Source organism: Eublepharis macularius, chromosome 2, assembly GCF_028583425.1.
Source record: "Eublepharis macularius isolate TG4126 chromosome 2, MPM_Emac_v1.0, whole genome shotgun sequence".
NCBI lineage: Eukaryota > Metazoa > Chordata > Lepidosauria > Squamata > Eublepharidae > Eublepharis > Eublepharis macularius.
In genome coordinates, this window is record NC_072791.1 from 156,312,680 (window position 1) to 156,332,877 (window position 20,198).

General features: G+C 41.9%; 1 protein-coding gene across 10 annotated transcripts in view; it reads left to right on the forward strand.

The window, feature by feature from the left end:
• TNS1 (tensin 1) overlaps window positions 1–8,073 on the forward strand; it is a 390,644-nt gene extending 382,571 nt beyond the window's left edge. For all 10 annotated transcript variants that reach the window (XM_054971388.1, XM_054971389.1, XM_054971390.1 and 7 more), the window contains 2 exons: window positions 1,095–1,127; window positions 3,514–8,073. In XM_054971388.1, coding sequence (XP_054827363.1) covers window positions 1,095–1,127; window positions 3,514–3,658 — 178 coding nt within the window. In that variant the 3' untranslated portion in view covers window positions 3,659–8,073. The remainder of the gene's footprint in view (window positions 1–1,094; window positions 1,128–3,513) is intronic.
• Window positions 8,074–20,198: the final 12,125 nt, after the last annotated feature.

The window sequence follows — 20,198 nt, forward strand, 5'->3', positions numbered from 1 at the left end:
TATCATCATTAGCAGCAGGGTGTTTTTTTTAATTCTCCTGATTTCTCGGGCAATGACATTTCTCACCTCATCATATCCTTGCAAGGGATCAGGAGGTGTATGCTCCCAGCCAATCACCTTTGGACAAAAACTGCAGAGAAGGATTTTCTGTGGAGAAGTCTGTGTTGTGCTCTGAGTGCTCAGCAGCTCCAAATTTATGTGAATAATTTCCCACGGGGTTCTTTGGAATCAGGAATAAGGCTGGGGGGAAGCAAGGCCCCTGTCCTCAACCCATATGGACTCATGTCAGGAAATCAACTTCTATGCCACTTAACATGACATTCTTGGAGCTGACATGTGACTCTAATCAAAATGGCCAAATTAATCAAAATTAACTATTTTCAATGATAGCAGGGGTGGAAGTGGGGGGGGGGTCATCAAAGGAAACCTTTCTTACTTGGTGAAAGGAAACCACTGGCCACAACAAAGAAGGAAAGAGACAAAAAAATTGTCAGGCAGTCAGTCATTGTAAGATTACATTAAAAATGGATGCAGAAAGGAATTTTTTAAAAATACCAGTGGCAGTTGCCAATCCCCCCTCCCTACCATAGAAATCAGTAGTGAGAAGTGTGCTGAATGGTGCCTGCTTCAGTGATCTGTAAAATCAAACACCGTTGTCCATTCTGCTTGAAACTTAAGGGGTCTTTAGATTAGAGGGAGGACTATGTTCTCTGTGAATTTGGTGCCCTTATCTTTTAAAACAGCTGCATCATACCCTCAAATTATTTCTCCTATAAAAAATACTGGTCCTGTAATTTTGGAATCTGAAAAAAAAAACACATGGAGTTGAATCCCAAACTGATAATGTCCTGCCATGAAACCAAATCACAGTTAAGGTCCCCTCCCCCCCACATCTGAAATTATAATGAAACTTTTCTCAGCGCACATACATACGACTCATCTCCTTTTGTGGCTGCAATTTGTGGCATAGACTGACTAGTCACAGATCATACGTTCTCCCTGGTACAGGTTTGGCTTTAGTATTGGTGTGCATCACGTAACTGTCACTGTCTCTGTGAAAAGTTATTAACCAAAGATTGTTCTTCTCTGCTCAGGTGGACTAAGTCAGATGGTGGTGGCACTTCAAGGTGAGTACTGTTTTTGTCAGTTTCAGAGTTGGTTTTAGAACATCACAGGGATCACAGTTGTCAGATGCTTAAAACATATGTTGATGTTTCTGTAGGCTAGAAAACAAAATGTATACAGTTCAATCCAAAGTTTTGTGTAAGAGAGAACTGTGTGTATCTGCATGTGCCCATTTCCCAGACAGATAGTGGTGCAGCCAGAAAAGACAGAGCAGATCTCCTGTTGGGGAAGGAGGAAAAAAAGTCAGATTAAGGGGCTCCACCATAGCCATTGATGGGCCCTATCAAATCCAGTTGTACCAACCATCTGCTCAGTACTATACCTATATATCCAGCACTTTAAACTGCACTCACCACCCTGGCTACTAGATGTCAGGATCCAGCCATAGAATCTGTACGTACAACTCTAAACCCACAAGAGGATTCCATGCCCCTCAAACCTTCTTCCTTGTTGGCTCTGGACAAAAATATTTGAGCTCATATTTTGGCTGTGGATAGTTTTTTCCTCCCAGACATTTAAAGGTCCTATTTAAGGTCTGTTGTTGCTCATAGTGCAAACACATTCCATTTTCATATCTGGTCAAATACATTTTGCAAGGTTTTAGAGTCAGAAGTCACAGGGTAGGGGGTTTAATTAAGATTTCTATTGTGTGGGCTGTTAGTTTGCATTAATATTTTTGAAATCTAATCTTTTTAGTGTATGTTATTTTAATATTTTTTTAGTATGAGTTACCATTTGAGCCTGTAGAAACTGAATATATGGGCAATACATTTAATAAACAAACAGATGAGCAGTGGGGTGATTCTACCATGCTACATTCTGGCTCTCTTAAAAGCTATGGCCTCTCCATATCCTATGCATACACTGCAAAGTTTACTACTGTATATTCTGGTCACATTTCACATGGCTTCCAAATTCCCAAGAGAGAGACCATACAGACAGAAATTAAAAAATATTTCAGCTGCAAAAATATCCCTGTAATTTAAACATTACACTGACATATTTCTATGTGTAGCCCACCTTTGGCTGTTAAGCACACCAAAAAAAATGTTTGGGTTTAGCAATTTTCCTTCCCCTGGATAAGTTTGGAGTAAGAAGCCAAGCAAATATGATCCTCTTTCTCTTCATGTCATGTGCCTCCCACCTCCTCTTCATGTTGTTGCAAGCAGCTTTAGAACAGCCTTCAATGGTTTAGGGCCCCCACTAATTTTAGGCACTATGTGTAGCAAGGGGTGTTTTATTAGAACTTCCAGCTGTCTGGATTTTTCTCTCTCTAATTAGAAATGACAGGACCAAGAGACAGGTCACATTTTGTTCTCCATCAATCTAGTATTTATAACGTTCCTTAAAAGATCTAAATAAAAAAACCTTGTCCTTATTAAAATTTAGTGTTTGAAATCCCCATTCCTTCTCGCAAGGACCTTTAACTTCCCACCCGTTCCAATTCCACATGAATCTTGTATACCTGTTTTGATGGAGTGGAGAAAGCTGGGAGAGGACAGAAGTAATGCTTCTGATCTCCCCATTGCAAAGGAGAAAGAGATTGTTTCTCTCTTTTTCTCTGCAGCCCAAACTGGCAGCTTAGGATGGGAGAAAAGAAGCAAGCCTTTTTTTTCTCCCTAGCCCAAATCGAGAGCTGAGTTGTAGAGTACAGGAGAAATGTGCTGACACCTTTGGGTGGGAAGAAGAAATCAGCTGGACCCCCGCCCCTCCCTGCCACTAAATTAGTTGTATGTCAGCAATTCTGGAAGGTTGCAAAGTTTCCACAATGGGTTATCAGAAGAATATGACTACATTTGGTTCCTGATTCCCCCCTCCCAAACCCTTGATGGGTATACAACAAAATTTCCCCAGCAGAAAAGTCAAAAGACCCATCATTAGCTGTGAGTTGGCTTCTGATGATTGCAAGTAGCCTGTCCTGAGAAAAGATATGAACACATTGCTAATAGCTGAACAGTCCATCAATTAATGGGCTGCTAGGTGACTACTGATGACCAGGAAGTGAACTAAACAGTTCAGTTTCGATCATCCCTATTACTAATACCCTCCAGGATCTCAGCCTGTAGAAACTTAACTATACTGGCTCCCTTTTCCAAATCCAGGGAACTGTAGTCAAGTATGGGTAGAAACCTGTTAGAAAACTCTCCACCACCGCTCCAACTAGAATTTTCTGGAGGAACATGTGCACAGAATAAATCAAAACTGGCTCCTGTGTTCTAGATTAGGTTCTTGGTCTGAAAAGGTTAGCAATTACTAGACTTATCTGATATTTTTATATGATACCAAGGGTGTCAGCTGGCAATTCCTTCTCTGTAAATAACTGTGGCTTTTCATAGGTTACTTCTGTCACATATATTTTCTCTCTGAATGTTTTCATCATCTTCACAGACTCTTTGGCTTTGTGGCCAGGAAGCAAGGCAGCACAACAGACAACGTCTGCCACCTCTTTGCTGAGCTGGATCCCGATCAGCCGGCTGCCGCCATTGTCAACTTTGTCTCCAGGGTCATGCTCGGCTCCTCTCAGAAGAGATGAACTGCTGCCTTTCCCCCTACAGGGGGCTTCTTGCCCTTGAATTTTGAAGAAGGACTTGGAGCTGTTCCGAGAAGGAGTGTGAGAAAGTGTATTGTGAGAGAGGGAAGTGAACTGATGGGGGAAAAAGGAAAAGAAAAAGTCTGAATTGTTGGAAGGCCCAAACCATCCAAACGTACGTACAGAAACCAAGGAACTGACACCGTCACCTTTCCTGCCAAGTTCAAGAGGTGGAGACAATTTTGGATCAGCATGAAATCAGAGAATTCAGCCCCACAGGCCAAAGCACGGATCTTATTAACCTATATGGGGTGGGAATATATAGTAGTTGCTTGTTTAGAAAATAAGGCAAACAAACAAAAAAAAACCATGAGTAACTGAGTTGCTGGAATCATACTGAGAGACATACCAAACAAGCAATCATTGATATACATTTCCAAGAGTAATGGCTCCCAACTCTTTAACTGCTGAATGAATGAAGTATATTTGTGCGCAAGTCTGTGTGTGTGTGTGTGTGTGTTTGTGTGTGGTCTATGCATTTTGTGTGATATGCACATGTCTTCATGCATATCTGTGGAAATCTGCAGTTTAGGGTTGTGACTCTACTGGATGTCAAGTGGTTATTCAGAACTTCATCTACCATTTACCCAGGTTCTTCTCTTCTTCCAGTGGCAAAGGGCCTCCATCACCACAGTTAGAGGAGAAGTCCCATGAGTAGTTACTACTAGACCAAGATCTACTTACAGGTGGGAAGTTCTCATTTTATCCAGTAGAATGACACACACACATGCACACCCCATACACATTCACATGTAGGTAGGCATATAAAGTTGCACACAGAGTTACACAGCAGGGAGGCTCTCCTTCGCTAATTTCAGGAGCATGCTAGCCAAAACAAAATAATATTTTCTGGTCTCTATGCAATGAGGTCCATGGCTGGTCAAAAAAGCTGTCCCAAGACTTCCTGCCACTAAAATTTTAAAATACCAGCAGTTTGGGAATGCCATTTCTTTTCTGTATAAGGGGAAAGTGGCCCTGCCTAGGTTTATTCCTTCTCCTTTTGGAGACATGCACGTGATTTTGTAAGTTGCATGGAAATTATTCAGTTGCACAAAAGGCAAGATGAATGATTTGATAATGGGGAGGGGGGATTTTTGTTTTGAAGCCATTATTATTATTTTTTTTTAAAGAGTAAGTTGGAGTAAGTTTTGGCTTAAGCATGGCCATAGCTGTTCCAAAAACTATTGGCCCACTAGAGGTTCAGCATTCAATATGTAGCAAGATTAGTTCATGATTTTAACTTCCTTAAGCTTTGCTTCTCCTTCTGGAGGCACTGTGTACCAGTTATTACACAGACCTGATAACTTTCTGCTGGCAGTGTTGTCCTTGGTATACATTTGGTGTGGAAAAGGAGGCAGTTCCTCTACCTTGCAAATCATGTCATGCATTCGTTTTTATTTCCCCAGCAAATGAGGTGGTGTAGCTGGAGCAGCCGCAGAGGAACTGTGTATTTTTGTAACATCACAGATTAGTCCTTCCTCTAGCATGACTTCTGGCATTCCTAATTGGAGCCATGAGAGCGATACCTAGTGGCTCTGGGGATCATTGTCTGTGAGAGACTGAATTGTCAAAAGACCTTTGCTTGGCTGCAGAGGGATCTTTACATACAGTTTCTACAGCTCTGTCAGAGCTTCTCATTATCCTCTCACGCATCTGCTTTTGGCAAATCCCTGAGACAAACTTGTGTACCGAATGGACAATAAGCTGTTGCCATGTGTCAGATCCTATTGGCTTATTACGAATTCTTCAATCTCTACTTAAATTAGAGACAAGGCCCATGCTGAAAGCAAGTCACTATTGGCTTGCCATGTTAGCTGGTCCAATGGGGACTGGCTTCTTAAGAGAGAAGCCTACATGGCAACAGTGCAATATGGAACTCGAGAGCTGTAAGTTGTACATGTCTTCTGTTGATAACTGAATGGGACTCATCACACACTCTTGAGTATGTTGGGCTAGTACCCTACAGCAGAGCTCAAGAGCCTCCATTAAAAATCAGTAATGATAAGCCATCTTCCCTGAAATGCCATCTTGGTTTCTGATAAAAAGAAAGCTCAGATTGGAGTGTGGGGGGATCTTTAGTGCGTTGATGAGACACTTCAGTATAAAACACTCACTAAAAGTCCAGATATAAACTTCAAGTCATGCAGTCACCTAAAGTCCCCTAGAGAGTGCGGCTCTCTCATTGCCTTGATAATATATATATATAAATATGTATTTATGTATGTATGTATGAAATATACTGACAAAATAATGTAAGCTAATCAAAATTTTAAAAGGTTAAATTTACACAAAAAGTATTTATTTTTGCCATATTGCTTTTATTTCTTTTAGATCCTTGAATATTTGTACCACCATTCCTCCCCTCCCAATCATCCCCCCCACCCCCATGTATAGATTCCTGTATGTATACTTCAGCGCAGTTTGCTTTGTTGGTTAGTATTAGTGGGCAAGGTTCCAGAAGGTGATATCAAACCCACCCCTTGAAGCCATGTATTTTGATATTTGATCCAGAAGGCAATGCCACATGGCATTTCTCATCCCCCCCCCCACCTCGTTTATAGCAATCTGCCTGAGCTAGTGAGCATGTATGAATTTTATTTCATTACTGAGTGGTGCAAGGGTTAGCGGCGTGTGTATGTGCGAAAGTATGCTGAGAGAGACTCATTTCTGGATCCTGTATAAAGCATGAGTTTTGCGTTCGAGAGCTGCTGTTGAGACAGGCACTTGGATGGAGTGGGAGCGTCAGTTTTTGGTGTTATCATCCAGGCTCTGCATCCTCACCCCCAATCCAGTGGGATGCTGAAGACTGGGGTAGCTTATTCTTTATGTTGGTTACAAATATTTCCCTCCTTCTGCAAAATTCAAGCAAGATGATTCCCCTCCCTCGCCTGCAACTGTCTCACCCTGCCATTAACCAATTAGAGAAACACTGTGTCTATAGATATATAAATATTATAAATATATATATTTTTTGAAAGTTTCTATTTTTCAGACTTCATTTTTTCACTGCTTTCAAAAATTGCAATCCCCCCTTCAATATTTGCTATCTTACCACAAAGAGTGGTACTGAAATATTATGGTTCATTTTTATTTTGCCATTTAAAAGAATTAACCTTAATATAAAGCACCTAGCAATCACCTGTCAATAAGGATCATCAGGGTAGGCACAGACAAGTCAGCAGACTTAGCTGCTTCCAGATGTGACCAGCTCACAGCTCCTTTACTAACTCACTAGCTGAAGATGGAAAGTTTAAGGCTCACTTGCTGATCATGACTTTTTATTATTTAAAAGAACAAAACTAATCACAGTATGTAACTTGTTGCTTTTCCAGCTTGCATTCAAGACAAAGCCTGCATTTTAGGAGTAAATGTTACATTTATCATCCCAGAGTTACTTAGATCAGTTCCAAAGCTCCTCCAGTGTGTAATTTGGAGCCAGGAATCTGAAAAAGTTGTATGAGGCAGATAACCGAAAGAGGCACAAGCAGTTGGCTTGAGGCAATGAGGGCTCCATCTAGACCTTCCACTTCCTTTGTGTATCTTGATTGGGCCTGAAAGGTAAAAACTTTTTTCACCTACCCCTTCCTTTTTGCAGCAGGCCATGAGCCTCTTCATTTGTGCACAGAATCCCCAAGCAGGAATGTCAACCAGCGGCAGGTTAGAATCTCAGCTCAATCCTCCTGTCCATTATTTATGCACTGTCAGCTTGGTATTGATATGATAGGACAGAGCTTGCAAACGTGGGAAGGCAACTAATTTATGAAGCACCACCACAACTGCTCTCACAATTCTGGGGCTGATTATATTGTCCTGCCTTTCCTCCTCCCTATCATCTCTACATTGGAGGTGGGTGGAGGCTGTTAAGCCAAACGCTGTTGTTTAACCGTGCATCCATCTAGCCACTTGCCCAGGATGTAAGCACTACTGGCTGGCTTTTAAAGGTTTTTTTTTAATTTCTTCATTGACTTGCTGTAGCCCAGGCAAGACACACACACATACCACTCTAGACCCCTGTGCCTGAGGAGCTGCTACAGTCCCCTAACAAACTTGTGCCCTTTTTTAAAAGACGACAAGAGAAGGGTTTTTTTTTTTTCATTTTAAAAACACAGCCTCATTTCTGATCCCTGGGACTGATGTCTAAATGTAGTTTTCTCCCATGTATGCAATGTAATACTAATAATTCTACTCTTTCAATAGAAGGTATCCTATTTTATACATTTGCACACACCCTCCTGTGCACAAAGAACTGCATAATATTGCCAAAGATACCTGTTTGAAATGCACTTTCCTCTAACTGTTGGTTGTACATTTATTGTATGTGCCTCTTTTATTTCGTTTTAAAATCTTGTTGCTGGTAATCTTGTGTTTGGTTTTCTCTAGACAATTTGTGAAACTGACCACTCCTCAACAGCCGGGTGAGGTTAACTATCTTTATATTTAACTTGATATTCCAAGAAAGTTATTAAACGGTTTTCAGAACATTGGACAGGAGCAAAGCCATTCAGATATCCCTTTCACCCTCATTCTCTAGCCACTAATAGTTATAAAAACTGTAGGTGCCCCAAATTTTCCATTAATGTTGCTGCAGTTTTAAGTATCATGTCAAATAAGAAACCATTTTCTATGGCTTATTCATCCTCTCAATTCCTCGGAGATAAAGACAGAGGTGTCTCTGTTGTGGCTCAGCGTACCTTGCATGCATTGGCAAAGATGATTTAATGTTTTGTGGCTGTGGAGATCAGCTTCATATATTAGTGAGGATACAAAATCAAATATCTCTCCACATGGTGGCAACACCATTAGTCTACATAGGGCTACGCATTCACTGCCATTCTAGACTCCAACCAACTCAGTAGCCTATCTCCAGATACACTCTAAGCTGGATACATTAGAGTAGCATGAAGCAGAAAGAGGATTGCTATCTAGTGACCAAATCAGACCATCTCCTGGTGGTGATTACCATTTTCTAGTCACCACAGATTTAGGAATTGGTTCTGGGCCAATTTAAAGCAAGCTTGATATGAGCTGACTTTGTGTTGTTGGTATGTTCAGGAAATAGTTGGCAAAATGATTGTCAAGTAGTAAGTATGCAGACAAACGTACTCTGATCCACCCTAGTACAGAAGTCATGCTTACTTTCTTGCTGTCACCTTATGGAATATCTAAGGCACAAAATAAATATGAATTGGCCTATGGTCTACTGCTCTGTGTCAATTTCAAAATGAAAAGCAATCTTGGGGACCCCATGAGTGTACCTTGGGCATCTTGGTTAATAGCCATGGCTAGATCTATTTTCTATGCATCAATTTTTTTAAAAAAAAACAAAACCCAGTAACAATAGTACCAGCATTCATGCCAGTCTGAGGTCATAGGAGTTGGAGATGAATAAGATCTCATTAAAGCAGCTGGGAGGTGAGTCACGCCCTCCCTGTCTTGCATCCTGGTGCCATGAATAGTTTTTCCCTTGGATCTTTCTGCCAAATAACTTCAAAAACTGGCTCTCTAGCCTAGGGCTGGATAGTTCTGTCCACCTCTACTTTAGAACTGCTCCTCTGTGTGCTTAGGTTTAGGTCTCATTTTTTAACCCTCCCTGAGTTCTGTTGATCTTCAGAGAGGCAACTAAAACAAGGCTTACTTTTTCCCATCCTCAACTAGAAACAAGAACCAATCGGTACAGCTTGAACTAATGAAGACTACTTACTGAGTGCACAATAAATTGGTTTAAACAAGTACATCCAAACCAAATGTTTCCATTAGATATTCCATTCATTAGTTTCATTTTAATAATACAGTTTTCACAGGTAAACCAGAGCCTTCCTTTTGTTTTGTTTTTTTTGCATCTTTTAAATAATATTTCATTATATTTTATCATTATTAGGGCACAAATAGACAAAAATATCAGTTCTGGTTGACTGAGAATATCAGTCAATGAATATGCATAGAAGAGAACCATCACTGTATTCTGTCTGTGAATAAAACTCTTCTGTATGGACATACATTTTGTTATGCAGGGTGAGGAAGACTAACATCTATTACGGTAGCCCCTAGAACAGTCTCCATTGACTTAAAAACCAGCTGTTCCCTTCTTTGTCATTATAACATTTTTAGAGAATTTCAAGCTGTTCACCAGCATCCTCACCCGCATTAAAATACTTGATTTCATACAGGCCTTCATTCATGCAATACCTAGGCTGCTGTGACCCCAGTGCAAGAGCCAATGCACCTCAATGTTCCCAAAACAATGAGGACTATAAAGAGAGGTATGACTTGATGGAAATTCCCACCACCAGGATATACAGAGATACTTTCGAAAGCAGCAATGAAAATCGAGGATGCAATCAACTGATTTCCCTGCACAGGAAGATTTGCATCCCATTTCTAAATGCCTTCCTTGGAAGCAAATCCAGCCACAGTCCTTCCACACACCTTGTTTCGGACTGGAATGTTGGCTTCTATTGCAAAAAGCAGAAGGAAATTATTTGCTCTGGAGCAATCCAACTGATCTCCAGAGGCTACTCTCTAATTAGTTTGGAGAAAGTATCCTAGACATCAGTGGGATTCTCCAAAAGTAAGTAATTTTCAATGGCTCAAATTTAACAAGATTCACTTGGGAGTATTTTCATTTATTAGTGTGATTCACTCCCAAGTAACTTCTCCCCCCCCCCAAAGGTTGGCTAATAATATAATTAGTGGAGACCCAGATTTTAAAATTGCTGAACGTTACCCTGTTTTATTGTGTTGTGACCGTCGCTGTTGTTTTTATTTTGGGATGGTTACAGATTTCTTTGCTGATCAGTATTAACAACTGTTTGGAGCAAACCTTTCTTTTTGTTTCCCTTCTTGCATCCCTCCAATTTTCTTTTTAAATACTTACAAACACGCGTAAGTAAAGAGGAGCCAGGAGCAGGGGGAGCGGGGGAGAGAGACAGAATTAACTCCCTTTCTATGTATTTATATAGATGGAATTTACCTTTCTATTTTGTATCTTTGTGCCCATAACTTTTGTCACTTATATAAGAGGCAACTCTGCATCATTCGTGGTTCATGTGTGAGTGGACCGTGCACACCCAAGCTTTCCTTACCCTTTGTACAGCTATCTTGACTCATTGCAGTTCCTTGTATGGCTTTATAAATGATAAGATTTTAAACAGAATCAATTATATGAAATATACCGTTGCTTGAAATGCCCAGCTTGGTGTCTGGATTGCTGGAATTGTATCTACAAAATTTAAGGGAGTGAAGGAATAAAGACTCTCTACTTTTTTTGCACAGGGAAATCATGATGGTGGCTGTATTTCACTCCCTCCTATCGCCTTGCACTTCCACATTAAAAATTTTGCACACACTGAAGTATAACATAGAAACCACCAGACTGGCTTTAGAATTGCCACCCAATTTCATCTAAAGAAGTTTCAGGCAAAACACTTATGGAAAGCAAAAAACCCAAAACAAAACATTTCAGTAAGACCATTGACAATTTTCTTGAGGAGTGACATTCTGAAAGCATCGATAATTTTCACCTACACAATTGCCACGGCAAATTCAGACTGCATTCTTGGAACAGCCCAACATCTGCCACAGAAGAGCAGGCTGTGGCACACTGACAGCCCGAAGTATTTGTTTATGGTCGTTCTTGTGAGTCTATGGAAGAGGCCAGGAATGCTGGAAGTAACACCTTTATGGATGTTCTAGGTCTATGGATAAATTGCTTCCACCATGGGTTGGTCTTGCTGAACCTCCAAGTGTACACAAACATACACTTTATTTTATATTGAAATAAAGAAATGATACCACATCAGAACTTCAGCTTAATTTTAGTCAAAAAGTGGGGGCTGTTTGTATTTCCATAGATATTATACTAAAAAACAGGCCTGTATCCTGTACGCACTGCCCTGTTACTGTACGCTGAGTAGCTATGATGTCACAGAATGTTCACAGATACTGTAATTACTGCAGAAAGAAGATTTAGTTACAGAGTGTTAAGAAATATTACTGTTACAGTGAAGGGAATAAAAGACTTTTACCAGGTAGAACCACACAGAGATCCTTACAAGAAGAAATCCATGTTCTATTAGTGAGACAGAAAGGTAGAGGAGGAGAGACCTGATAAGTAGTAAATAAAAATAAGAAAGGAGGCTAAAGCTCAGGAGTGGAATGTGGCTGAAGTGGTCAATGTAAGCAGTGGGAGAGAGACCGGAGCCTGAAAGAAAGAGGAGTCTGAGAAAGAGCCAAGAAAAGTCTAAGGAAGCCAAGGGGCTCAAGAAGTGAAACTGGCTTTTGGTACTAAATGAAGTGTGCTGCTGATGGGAAGAAGCAGTGGCGAATTCAGTATGTTAGTGGAAGGATGACCAAGGAGCAGAGTCCAAGGACGCTATGGGAACTGGATTTCATGTAGCGATGTGAAATAACTAAATCTTTGCTTTTAGGTCTTTAGTGGTAAACTTGTGTTTCTATATCATTTCCTTAAGCACTTAGATCATTCTAAGAGCTTGATCCGTAGAACTGCTGGTGCCAGCACAAGAGGTTCCAACGTCAGCACCAAGCAACAGAGCGCCACAAATGTAAATAGCACTCCAGTAAGGTCCTATATTAGTGGCTTGCACTGATTACACATGTCTCTGGTGTCAATAATGCAATGTAGTCCGGTGACAGAAGGAGCAAAAGGCAAGAGGGAAAGGCCTGGCATTGACATACCATTATCAGAACCAGCTCCTTATGTAAACACCATAGGAAACTAGAGTAATGTGGCTCCAACTGGTACAGTACAGAGCAAGAGTCCAGTAGCACCTATAAGACTAACAAAATTAGTGGTAGGGTATGAGCTTCCATGAGCCACTGCTCACTTTTCCAGATACAACTAGAATGTGAGTCCATCCGTCCTTATATCTTGGAGAGTGGAGTGATTGCAGAAGCCAAATGATAATAGCTGGTGAATGACAAAGGCAGATGTGACTGAATAGGGTAGGGTATGCAGTCTCTAATCTCCCTTTGAAATTCCTCTGCAGGAAAACTACTACTTTTAGGTCAGCAACTGAATGTCCTGGAAGGTTAAAATATCCCCCCACTGGTTTTTAAATGTTTTGGTTCCTGATGTCAGACTTATGTCCATTAATTCTTTGTTGAATAGACTGGCCAGTTTGTCCAATGTAGAGACTGGAGGGGCATTGCTGACACATGATGGCATAAATCACATGGGAGGATGGTATGGCTGATGTTGTTGGGTCCACTGATGTTGCTCAGATTGATATGAGGGCAAAGTTGGCACTTTGTTGCAGGCCTTGGTACCAGAGTCCATGTTAGTTAGTATTAACTAGTTTATCATTGCAGGTGAGTAGTTGTTTCAGGTTAGCAGGCTGTCTGTAAGTAAGAAAAGGTCACCTTCCGGTGCCTGTGCGAGGAAAGTGTCACAATCCAGCACAGGTTATAGGTCATTAATAATGCTTTGGACTGGCTTGAGTTGTGGGCTGTAGGTGACCACCGATGGTGTTCCGTTGCTATCTTCTTTGGGCTAGTCTTGTAGCAAGCTGTCCCTGGGTGTCATTCTGGCCTTCCCAATAATCTTTTTCACTATGTCGGGATACTGTAATTGCAAAAATGTTTGTTGCAGATCCTTCAAGTGACTGTCTGTCATACCCTACCACTAATTTTGTTAGTCTTATAGGTGCTACTGGACTCTTGCTCTTTTCCACTGCTACAGACAGATTAACACAGCTACCCATCTTGGTAAGGTACAGTAAAAGAAAAGAGATTTCTGAATTTAGTCAGGATCCAACACAATAATTTTTGTTAGGTAGCTCCTTTTCATTTCCAATATTCCTCTGGAACTTATGCTTTTTTTCACTCCTTATCAGCTGTTCTTTTTGCATTCTCTGGCCTTGAAACTGACAGGCATTCCATGACCACTCTAGGACAAACTACAGCTTAAATCCCCTGGAACGTTTCAACAGACAGAATAATTTCTGCCATGGATAGCAACTTTCTCACCTCTCTCCTTGCTGTTGCAGCCAAAAATGTAGTTCCTGGGACTTCCTCAGGATTAGTAGTTAAGGGACAATTTAGGGGTGTGACAAGAGGGGGAGACAAGAAAGCCACACCTTGTCGGCAACAAATCATTCTGTATATGGAAATGTTCCAATGAATACAAGTGTGGAGCCTTATTTAGGAGGAATGCTCCTTCCACCTGAGAAAGGCTGCACATTTATCTGCCTTGTATTTTACGAAGCCTATCTGTTAACAGTCAGATCCCTTCTCCCGCTGAAGGGAAGTTTGTAGTTATGAAACCATGAACACCCTCCCTCACATGTCAAAAGCGCAAGACACTGCCTGGCCTGAAATGACACAAAATGGATGCTGTCTGGGTAAGAGTCTGGAAAAATATTTTAGGAAGGGGATCAGAGCAGCTGATTGACTAAGGGCCCACTCCACGTCCCAGGGGTGGTGGAGAGTGCCCTCATGTCATAATTGACTTATGGAGACTCCTGGTGGGGTTTTCATGGCAAGAGACTAACAGACGTAGTTTGCCATTGCCTGCCTCTGCGACCCTGGTCTTCGTTGGAGATCTCCCATCCAATTACTAACCAAGGCCAGCCATGCTTAGCTTCTGGGATCTGACAAGATCAGGCTTACCACACCCCAGAGAGGCACATAATTTAGGACAATAAGGTATCCCAAGAAACTCCTGACTACTCTCATCCATGCCCAGCCTCATTTACCCTAATTAAGCAACACCCTAACACTATTCACAAAACCTTGTAACTTTTCCCATCCGGTACTCACAGGGTCATCAAACACCATTAACACCTATTATCCACCTCCGGAAAATCCATCAAGTTATTGTTTGGGGGGCAATAACGTCAGCTTGTCCCAGGGAGCATTTTGCCTTATATCTGGAGTTCCTAGCCACCTGTGTTTATGTGTGTTTTGATCCATACATATGCCTTCAAATCTGTTTGGGCCTTCTCTTTTTCTCCATGAAATGCTGGTTGTTTTGCTGCTGTCTACATGGACCTCCTCCTTTGAGACTGGTAATTATAGCCTTCTCTGAAATTGCTTTCTCCCGTTTCCTCCCTGATTTCCTCTTAGTTAGCCTGTATTCTGTGTTGTGACTGTATGTTTACCCTTTTACTTCTCTTTCTGGCTGAACATGTGGTTGGTTCATTTCGAGAGTTCTCTAATGGAAAAATCCCTATAAACATTGGTGGAAAATCCCAGTTACCCCTTCTCACTTTGTCTTCTTTAAGCTAATTTCCCCCAACTAATTAGGAGACTGTGTATTTGGGTAACATCAGCTAAGTGTGGAGCCTAGGGCTGCCAGGTATGCCACTATAGCTGGAGACCTCCTCATAGTAGCCCCCGACCTCAGTGCTGCTTGGTGAGGGGAAGAAGCAATTACATGACATCACTTCTGGGGTAAATCTGGAAGCAATGTTGTTGCATCAACACAACACTCTAGAATTCACTGGAGACAGTGTTGTGTTGATGCCCTGGAAATGATCTCATGCCTTCACCATCACTCTGATGGCATCTACCATTTCTTTATCCCACCCCATGTCTCCTGCCAGGTACCAGCTAGCAGCAGGTAACTGTGGTAGAGGTTTCCTGCACCAGAAGGAGTGTTCTTCTGGGTCTAGAGACTGCTCCTCTAGATGAAGGCTCTGCACTTACAGTAGCTGAGCAAGTGATAGGATATAACCCACTAGTAGCAGTCTCTTGCTTAGTTAAGGGCACACAAGAACATGTTGCAACGAATCTCCAAGCTGTTCAAAGAAAACGAGTAAAGTATCTAAATACGAATATGAAAAATCGTAAGGAACAAACCTGAAGGGAAAACCTGAAGAAAATTTCAAATGAGTTATAAATGTTTGTTATGCTTTTGCTCTTCATCCCTCTTCTGGGATTCACAGAAGGAATTTCACCTTATGTATGAGGTGAAATGACCTCATGTATGTTTGACTTTCTATGTCATACCTTATGTATGACTTTCTATGAGGTCAGAGATCAGTGAACCCCAGAACCAAGTAGCCCCCCAAAAATGCCTCCTCAGAATATTGAACTACTACATGACACGCACGCACATGTGCTTCAGTGATATTGTAATGCCCCCTTGTGAGTTTTGCAACTTTATATCAATCACTTTATACTTCACTACATCATTGGCTTATGCCTCTTATACCCCATATACATAACCCAGCACCAACATTAATAATGGAGAGATACTTGTGGTAAATTATCCTCACTGGGTATTGTAACAGAATCATGAATATGCCCACATACATTAAATAAGTAGACAACAGTAAAAGCCATGTGGATCAAATGTTTTTCCTTCTATACAATGCCTTCATTTATTCTTCAATGAAGAATAAATAACACATTTTGTACCTATTCTTTGCCTTCTCATTGAATAAAATCTGAGATTTCCTATCATCTTGTTGGTATCAATAATAACCATGGTGACAGTTACTGAATTTGTCAATACAGTGATTACTCTCCTATATCTGACCCCTCTCAGTATTCAGACCATATGTTCATTTGGAGATGCAGTGCAAAAACTAGAGTCTTGATCACTCTCCTTCAAAGGGCTTTTTTCTCGAAAAGACAGGGTTTGGGTAGCTGCATTGGTCCAAAGTAAAATTTCAAAACAAAAGCCATGCAACTAGACATGGGCACGAACCAAAAAAATTTAACGAACCAGCGGTTCGCAGTTTGGTGCCGACGACGATCTCAAGGTCGCAAACCGCAACAAACATTTTCTGTTGCCGAACCGGTTCGCAGTTCATGGGGCACGGATCGGCCCCCGTGGCACTTAGAGAGCCCATATTCCCAGGGAGTGTTTTGCAGGCTCTCCTACAGCCATCACCCAAGTTTGGACAAGATTGCAAAAGGGATCTTGGAGTTATACCCTCTCCAATCCAAGGCCCCCAGGAAACTCCCACAAAAACCCAAGCTCAATTATACTCACAGTCTCTCTCCCCAAAGGCTAGCAAGTGGCAAGCAAGAGCTCTGTCCCACTCCACTGCTCGCTGAAAGTGAAACCCAGCCTGGGAGCCTACGGCTATATATAAGCACAGGTCCCATTGAGCAAGGCAGGAGGTCTGTGTTTGGCCGTCAGAGCTGCCTATCAGGGTTTGCAGGGATGAGATTGGAGTGCCCATGGCTATAGGACACCCCCTTCCCCCTCCCTCCCCTGGGTGTCTTCTCCCAACTTGTAACCGCTTTGCAGCTCCGTGGTTGAAAGGAAGACCTGCTGATAAAGGTAAGCTGGGCTTCCATTCGGGTTCCCAGGGCGACAGAAGGAGCGCAGACAGAGTTCAGGCATCCCCCCGGCTCCATTGCCAGGGGAATTGATTGCTGGCGCCTGAGTGTCTGGCTTCCTGAACCGCGGCCACCGAACTAGGCCTCTTCTGAACGCTGGTTCGTTGACCGTGGACAATCATGAGCCGCCAGATCACGATCACGCGATCGCCATTTTTGTGGGTTTTTGAAGTTCGTAATGCGGTTCGTGCCCATCTCTACATGCAACACCTTATATTAGGACCTTTTATAAAGGTACCAGTTTATAAACGACTTTAATCATTATGTGTTTGCCTTAACCACTCTCTTTCATGGACACATGCTGCTCATAGTCCTATCAGCTGAGAGACAAGACTGGATTTCTGAATTGTGCCGATCACTATATATCATCTGTATATCCTAGCAATATCTCCCAAAATGTATTATGGGAAGTACCCGAGAAAAACATGGTTTCCCAGTTCTATCCAGTAGATGGCAGTCTTGTACTCTTGTATGTTTATAAGGGGCACTCCAGCATTATCTGTTCTATCATGACAGAGACCCAACCCCACCCCTCCCCGAAGCCAATATTTCTGAGCAGATTGAGTATCTGACTGGTTCAAGCTTTTTCTCTTGATTTCTCTTCTGAACAACCAAGTGGTTCCTGTCTGTTTCTCTTCCCTCACTTGCTCTTACTCAAGTTCACACTGACTGTTGCCTACTTTCCTTTCAGAGCACTAGGATGAATTCTGTACTGTGCTATATTTCAGTAGGCTGCATCCCAGACTATGCAGCAACAAGCCCCTTTACTCTTGTGACATAGAAGATTCGAGTTTGTTGTGTTGCAAAACTGGCAATAGTTTCTTCTGCCAAAATTCTCCCTTCAACATAGTTATTAAAGACATTGAAAACCTGCCTCTTATAGCATATTTGATTCATGGCAAAATAGATGTTTGCTTGATTTCTCACATGAACAGGAGCTCTGATGCATATCAAATTGCCTTGAGCAAGCTTCCATTTTCCTTGTTCTTAATATTTGCATTCCTTTTAAGATCTTATTTTAAGCCTACCTATATTTCTTGGGGAACAAGTTGTCAATCCAGTTTAGTCCCTTGGTAAGAACGGAGGAGCCTGTCCCTTGATGAACAACCCTGGTGCATTTGCAAAGTTCAAAAGGGATGCTACTACAACTGCTGAGGCAGAATTCCACAAAACAGACCAGTCCCTTGCCCATTAGCCACATGGCACCCCCAAAACAACGCAGTCAGGTGTTTCTTACTAACACAGCTACATAAGCTCTGGGGGGAATGGAAAAGCCCCAAACTAAGGTGAAATATAAATTGTTTTCCTTCTACTATTTATTTAATTTTTAGCCTATGGATAGAACAGCTATGTTTTGGCATAATCACTGAGAAAATGGGAGGTGGCTGGTATCTTGCTTTCATGATAAAGGTGCCTGCCCAGAATCTATCTAGACCTTGAATTTATGAACAACCCTTCCTTCACAGGCTTAATTGTACTCCCCCTGCCAGTTTTGGCAATGCCTTTGCCAATTTAGTACAGTTTCACTCCACCCCATAATCCAGCTACAGCCAAATCCACATGTCAGCCCTCTGCTAGATGCAGCAATTAGTTGGAGGTTAAGATATGTTTGCTCTGGCTTGTGAGCGGACAGAGGTTTTCTCATATAGAGAAGGAAAAAAATTGCCTAGTTGCTGGGAAGTTGAACAACTGGCAGTCACAATTTGAGACATACATACCAAGTTCAAGGTGCTCTAAAGGTTAGTTTTCCCTGACTGCCTAATGTTTAGGGTTGCCAGCTCCAAGTTGGGAAATTCCTGGAGATCTAGGGGGTGAAAGCTGGAGAAACCTGGAGAAAGTGAGGTTTGGGGAGGGAAAGGACCTTGGCATGGCATAATTCCATAGAGTCCACCCCCAAAAGTAGCCATTTTCTCCAGGTGAACTGATATCTGTGGCCTGGAGACCAGGTGTAATTCTGGGAGATCTCCAGCCACTATCTGTAGGCTGGCAACCCTACTTATGTTGCATAGGTAAGGAAAGTGAAACAGGTTTGAGCAGAGTTCCAGGGGTCAACAACTTCTAGGCTTGCCAGCCTCCCACCTGCCATTTCCTGGCCCCACTCATCTGGCTGGTGGGGGGAAGGTAAGGCACCATGACAATTTTTAATGAAGTAGGCCTCAACATGATCTACAGCTCCCCCATCACGATAGAAAAGGATGTCATTTTACAATGCGACATTTTCCAGCATGACGGGAGCTGCAGGTCATGCTGAATCCCAATTAATTGAAACAAATCAGCTGCAAATGGGTGAGTTTTAACGAATTGGGCCTGGACACAATGCACAGATCCCCCATCATGCCAGAAAATGATGTCATTTTCTAGAGTGATAAGGGCAGGCGGGAAGTGAGTACTCCACTGCCCTCCAGCCTCTGCTGAATGGCTTTGGACCCTGGGGGACCTGGCAACCCTAACAACTTTTTCCGTCATAATTACCATTCTCTACCCTGTTTCCATTTTTGGCCTCCCATTCCTCTGTTCCTTTCTGCTTCTCCAGTACTTGTTGAAAGTTTGTAAATATCCAGGAAGCAGAGTTTGTTTTGCATTTGCATAGTTTGTTTTATGGGGTAGAACCATATCTCACTGGTGGAGAAGATCAAGATGGGTAGCCGTGTTAGTCTGTCTGTAGCAGTAGAATAGAGCAAGAGTCCAGTAGCACCTAACACAATTTGTGGTAGAACATCTGAAGAAGAAGAAAGAGGCCCTGTTCAAGCTCAGAGTTTACTTAGCTTCTTTGGGAGTTGGATGAAGACCTAGTTCCTCCACTGCGCATTTCATGTAGTACAGAATCTGATTACTCTAAACTTTATTTTCTGCTGCTGCTTTGTTCTGGTTTTATTAGGTTTTAGCATATGGTTATTTTAATTGTTTTAGTACATCTTGAAAATGTGCTTTAAGACCCTGCTATTTAGCTGTATACAAATTCTGTAAAATAATAATAAAACTGATCTGCCAATAAAACTAGCTTTGGGGGCGAAGATTTGTGATATTGCACCAACTTGCCATGCAGGAAATCCTAGGTTTAGCCCCTGGTGGTGTTACCCAAATAGGTGGTCTCCTTGTGAATTGGGGGAATTAGCGTACAAGGAGAAGCAGCAAGGGGGGCAACTACTGAGATTTTGCCAGTAATGTATAT